Raw genomic sequence first — 6000 nt, 5'->3', positions numbered from 1 at the left:
ACAGGGAGGGCTGGGCGGGGAGAGAAGTACAGCAATAAATGAATGAATGGAAATCCAAAATCTCTGTAAATGTTCATTAAAGTTATTAAAATAAACTTTAAAAAGGAAGTTAAAAAATGAAATAAAACCCCCACATAATGGGATTTGTAAGTAATATTATGATAAACGAAGATTGCAGGTGTCAGCTATTTCTTTTGCTTGAGCCTGCTATCAACACCCTGGTTTCAACATTCAAGAAATCTGATGTATTGGGAGTGTTTTAAGGAGTTAATATGCCACTCTGTGGACAAAAGTGCATCCTACTCATGCCATATGATTTTCAAACTTCTCCTTGGAGAGGGACATCATGTTTGGCAGAGTGGAGGGGCGGTGAAGGAGAGGAAGACCTTCGATGAGATGGATCGATTCTGTGACTGGAGCGGTGGGAATAAGTGAGTCTGGGATGACTAGGTTGGCACAGGATAGAACGGCATTTAGAGCTCTTGTACATAGGGTCACTATCTATGAGTTGCAAACGACTCTATGGCACATAACAACAATAACAACATATGTATAAGAAAGTGGGGCAATGGATCAAGATCTAAGAAGAGCTGATGTCTCTGAATTGTGGTGCTGGCAAACAATAGTGAATCAACTCTTATTATCAAACAAACAAATCTCTCTTGGAAAAGGTACAGCCAGAATATTCCTTAGAAGCAAGGATGTTGAAAACTTGTCTCGAATATTTTGGGAGTGGCTGTTTCCTGGAGAAAGACCATGCTCTGTATCAGAGAAGAGAAGGCCCTCAAAGACAGACTGAAGAATGGGTTCAAGCGGAGCAGTGGGTGGGATGAAGGAGATTATGACGGAACCCTTAGAAGGATCACTAGCAAGATGGCAGAGAATTCAATGACCCTGAAGAGAGACCCAGAAGTTATCCAATCTAGAAGAAGAAAAGGGAAAAGATTTTAATTGAATAAAGTCTCAGGGAGAGGAGAGAACAAAACAAAAAAGACCCACTGCCATGGAGTCAGATGTGACTCACAGCAACTCTCCACTGCACTTCTCAGGCTGCAAATCTGTACAGGACGAGGCTGCCCATCTTTCTCCGTTACAGCAGTTGACGAATCGGAACCACTGATCTTTGTTTAGCATCCTGATATACAACACATCAGAGATGCAAGGCAGTAACAACTGCTTCAGTACCTGAGTGACTTAAATCCTAAAAGAGAGCAGTACTGAAAAAAGAAAATCATCACCACAAACTCCAAATTCAGTGAAAAACATCAACTTACAGATTTGAGGATCTCAAGGAAAAAAACCCACCAACCCTAGACAGGATAAAGTCAACTAAATCGATGATGGCAGTGTGACATAAACAAGGGATACAATCAATTTTATTGGCATCTCAAATTAGAATGTTCCCTCTTATCATGAATTAAGACAAAAATTCATAGCATGTTTACTTGGCCATGAAATGTGTCAAAGGCGTATCGTGTTTGTCTGTCTCTGGCCAACACAGGCTGACAGGTCTCACCTGGATAAGTCAGATGAAACACGGAGTTGACACTTCTCTTCCGTAAGCTGTTTTCAGCTACAAGTGTGAAGTTGTACAGTTCTTGGGATTTTTGAGTCACTTTCCACTTGCACCAGTTTTTGTGTTTACAAAGCTTCTTTTTCCGTGAAGATCTTTAAAGAGACAATTACAGGGTTGACTTTTGTCAACGCGGATGTATCCTCTTAGCTGTGGGACACCCCCTGTGCCCTCCCAACCATGTCCTCTCACACAATGGCACAGTGCCAACAGCAACAAATACCAACAATGAAAATATTATTCCAAGAGTGCAGATTTTGCTCATTAAATATGTAAATTATGATCATGTATTTGTTAATGATGTCATCTGAGTGGCCCTTGGAGGCCAGGATGGTGAAACTTCATCCCATATATTCTTAGAAAGAACTAATCTTCGGAGAGAGACATCATGCTGGTAACGGTGGAGGGTCAGAGAAAGAGGAAGATCCTCAATGAGCAAGACTGACACAGTGACGACCACAGTGGGCTTGACCCTGACAGATGGTGTGCATGGGGCAGGACAGGGCAAGGTGCCCATCTGCTGTTCATAGGGCTGCTATGAGCTATAGTCAACTCAACGGCACCCAACAACAACAACAGCCCCTCTATCAACTAGGAGTACACTGTCACGGACTGAAGTGTGTTCTTTCACAATATGTGTAGGTAATGAGGCCATGTGGAAATTCTGAAATGCCTCCCACTAATCAAGTGGTTCTAAGAGGAAGCACATGGAATGTGGGTTTCTGGCCTCCTAAACTCTGACAAAATAAACTTCTGTTGCTTAAAGCATCTTACTGGTGGCATCTCTGTTACAGCAGCACTAGGTAACTAAGACAAACACTCTCTCATTTACTGTGAGCATTTTTAAAAGGTAGAAATAAAGGAGATAAAAATTATCAGGTGGAAATATTTTCACATACCCTTGTTCATCATTAACTCTGTTTCTTATCATTTCCCCCCATACTTTCTTTGTTAAAACTCAAGGAGCAAAGGTTTTACACTGTTGACCACAATAAGAAGTTCATCATTGCAAAGAGGACTGGGGTGTCAGGAAGTAGGTAATTGTTCAACAATGAATGCATATTTTTAAAAAAAAGTTAATTGGAGGGAGGGAGCAAGGGTAATATGTGCAACAATGAATGAATGAAAATTCAACTTCTCTGTAAACTTTTGTTAAAATCACAATTGAAATTTTATTAAAACAAAAGATTCCTCCTGACACTGGCAAGGTAGTTTTGACAAACTTAAAATTTTCTACAGCATCAAAATGTAGCTTTGTTTTTTCATCAGATTCTTTGTGGACAACAAATATTTAATGTCAAGTAGATGGAGCTAACTTACGCTTCAAATAAGGTGTAGGTTGGGGAAGTGTGTGACAAACCAGTGTCATTCCCAGGATCCCAAATGCACTTCAGAGTCTTCAGGTCCCAGATGTAACATAAAAAGTCCTTGGGCTCCTCCAAGATTTCTGTCGATGCAGACAGAAAGGAAAAAACACAATCTTAAAATAAAAATCAAACACAAACACAAAAAGAGAAGAAAAACCTGTTTAAGTAGCCTTATTTAACTTACAACCCAATTATTTTCTGCTTTGAAATTTTGTTGTTGTTGATGTTCAAGTCATATATTCAAATGATTGTTGTTGTGTGCTGCTGAGTCAGAATCAATTCACAGCTGACCCTCCAGAGGGTTTTCAGAAACAGTAAACTGCACAGGAGGAAACTGAACATCTTTCTCCCTTTGTGGAACTGGTTTATTCTAACTGCAAGCCTTTGGGATTGCAGTGCAGCTTTTTGCTGCTAGGCCACGAGAGAAAATAAATTTAAAAAAATCTAATTGAAGTAATAATGCTTTTGATACAATTAGCATAATAGGCATCTCTGGTGCTGGAGTTGGTGTCAAGAGGGCCGTTTTTGCAGATTCACGCAAACTGTATATAGCACTACTCCTGAGATGACAACATGCAATTCCCCATTAAACCCCCCAAAAACCAAACCAAACCTCTGCTCACAGCTGCCCTCCCTGGGGCTTAACGTGCTACAGATCTTTACAAGAGAACAGTTCTCTTTCTCCCACAAAGCAGCCACTGTGTGAGCCACTGTTGACTCAAACCACTAAGCTTTTTGTTAGCCAACACAATACCTAACACACTGTGCCACCAGAGAGCTTCAAAAACCCTATCCCAGGATTCATAAAATGTTTAAGGACGAATATTGTAGGTTGAATTCTGGTAAAAGCCTCAAGTATGAAGACCTGGATCTTAAGCTTTGAAGTAGCATTTCGTGTTAACTGTCAACGCTGAGTCCCTAAAGCTAACGGACGATCATGTGCTCTAGTCAGTGTGCTTTGTCATGGCCACCATGCAATAACTTAGTCAACGCAAGTCAAACTTCAGTGACTGTCAATTTTCCAACAGAGAATCCTATGTGATCTACTACTAACAAAAACAAACTATTCTTAAATGACGCTACAGACACAGGGTTAGGATTCCAACCTATTGTCAGGAACATAATTCAAACCATTCCTCCACACGTCCAAGAGGCTGATATCGCCGTTGGTAGAGGAAACAAGGAGTGGGGGAGAAAAGTAACCAAACCTGTCCTACCTGCAGAGGAAACACAACCTCCAGACAAGATGCAGGAGGTCCCCAGACTTATGAACAATAAAAAAAAATCTTACCTCCACTGCAGACAGCCCATGAAAGCCCTAGACATTAAATACACACAGGAAGTAGTTGTGGTGGACTGACATGTGTGTGGTACTGCTAATGAAAATTCCAATCTACTGGCTGCTCCTTGAGAGAAAGATGAGCAGTCTTTTTCCTTAAAGATATGAAGCCTCTGATGTCTGATGGAAGGTTGCTGAGAGTCAGAAGTGACTTGCTGGCAGTGGGTTTAGCAAGAAAAGTAACTGCCTTCATTGCTGAACACTTTCTGTTTGTTTTTGTTAGGTGCCATCAAGTCCACCGAGACCTGCAGCAACCCTATGAACAGTGGATCTGAAACTCGCCCAATCCCTTGCCATTTGCACCACCTCTGACATACCTGAGCCCACAGTTACAGTCACTGTGTTAATTCCCCTTGATGAGGGTCTTCCCCTCTTTCTCTGACCCTCCACCTTTCCCAGCACGCTGTCATTTTCCAACGACTGACTCCTGGAGACAACATGTCCTAAATACGTGAGAAAAGGCTTCCCCATCCTCGCCCCTAAGGAGCATCCGGCTGCACTTCACATATTCTTCATTTACCTTCACAACATGTACTAAGAGGCCCCTGACACAGAGGGAGAACCTGGCTTCGGGAGAACAGAGAACTCAGCCCAGCTGTCATCTCTGCTGAGGGCATGGGAATTCACGTTCAGGTCTGCCTTTATAATTACTACAGCAAATCCGGAAATGACAACCTATGTCAAAAAACATGACAGATTTTTTTCCTAAATCATAAAACCGATAAACAAACTGTAGTAGTAGCATTACTCAAGAAACATGTTTATGTAACTGAAAATAAAATGAGTGTAAAGGAAAACAAAAAAACAGACAAAATCCTTTCCTCCACCTCCTGACCTGCAGGTCTGTCCCTACAGGTATCCACCCTGTGTGGCAAAGGTCAAGCAAAGGAACCCTCCTAACATAGTGACTGGTTCAGCATTCAGCTTCTAAATGAGAGGGCGGCTGTTTGAACCCACCAACCACTTGAGTGGGGAAAAGGCCTGGTGATTTGCTCTTTTTTTTTTCCTTCTTAATGAATAGATTTTTTAAATTGTTTTGCATACAATTATTCTTATATATTTTGTTTCATTTATATTGTTTACATTGTGTTTTATACAATCATTTATATATGTTAAAAATATAATTAAGTATCTGTGTTTCATTGATTATGCAAAGGCATTTGACTGTGTGGATCATAACAAACTGTGGCTGACTCTGAGAAGAATGGGAATCCCAGAACATTTAATTGTGCTAATACGAAACCTACACTTGGACCAAGAGGCAGTAGTCAGAACACAGCAGGGTAACACTGCATGGTTCAAAATTGGGCAGGGTGTACACCAGGGATGCATCCTGTCTCCATACCTTTTCAACATGTATGCAGAGCAGATTATCCGAGAGGCTGGGCTCTATGAGGAGAATTGTGACATCAGGATTGGTGGAAGATCTGTTAACAATCTGCGTTATGCAGATGACACAACCCTGCTTGCTGAAACTGAGGAGGACCTCATACACTTGCTGTGAAGGGTCAAGGACTGCAGGCTTCAGTATGGACTGAGGCTCAATGTCAAGAAGACAAAGATTCTCACCACTGGACCAATTGGCAGCGACAGGATGCATGACGAAGAGATTGAGATTGTTCACAGCTTCAGTTTGCTCGGCTCCACAGTCAACACTTTTGGCACCAGCAGTCAGGAAATCAAAAAGCGTATCGTGATGGGAAAGTCTGCTGTTAGGGACC

The 6000-nt window shown here is 41.5% G+C and overlaps 1 protein-coding gene across 1 annotated transcript in view; it reads right to left on the bottom strand.

The window, feature by feature from the left end:
• Positions 1 to 6000, bottom strand: part of LOC102846668 (oncostatin-M-specific receptor subunit beta-like) — a 97553-nt gene that overhangs the window by 55711 nt on the left and 35842 nt on the right. The window contains exons 5-6 of the mRNA XM_006889578.1: positions 2894 to 3020; positions 1517 to 1668 (exon numbers count right to left, since the gene is read on the bottom strand). Coding sequence (XP_006889640.1) covers positions 1517 to 1668; positions 2894 to 3020 — 279 coding nt within the window. The remainder of the gene's footprint in view (positions 1 to 1516; positions 1669 to 2893; positions 3021 to 6000) is intronic.

The sequence above is a fragment of the Elephantulus edwardii genome, unplaced genomic scaffold, assembly GCF_000299155.1.
Source record: "Elephantulus edwardii isolate Elephantulus edwardi_28Jun2011 unplaced genomic scaffold, EleEdw1.0 scaffold00079, whole genome shotgun sequence".
NCBI lineage: Eukaryota > Metazoa > Chordata > Mammalia > Macroscelidea > Macroscelididae > Elephantulus > Elephantulus edwardii.
The sequence above is the reverse complement of the archived record's forward strand: the minus strand, read 5'-3'. Positions and strand labels throughout refer to the sequence as shown.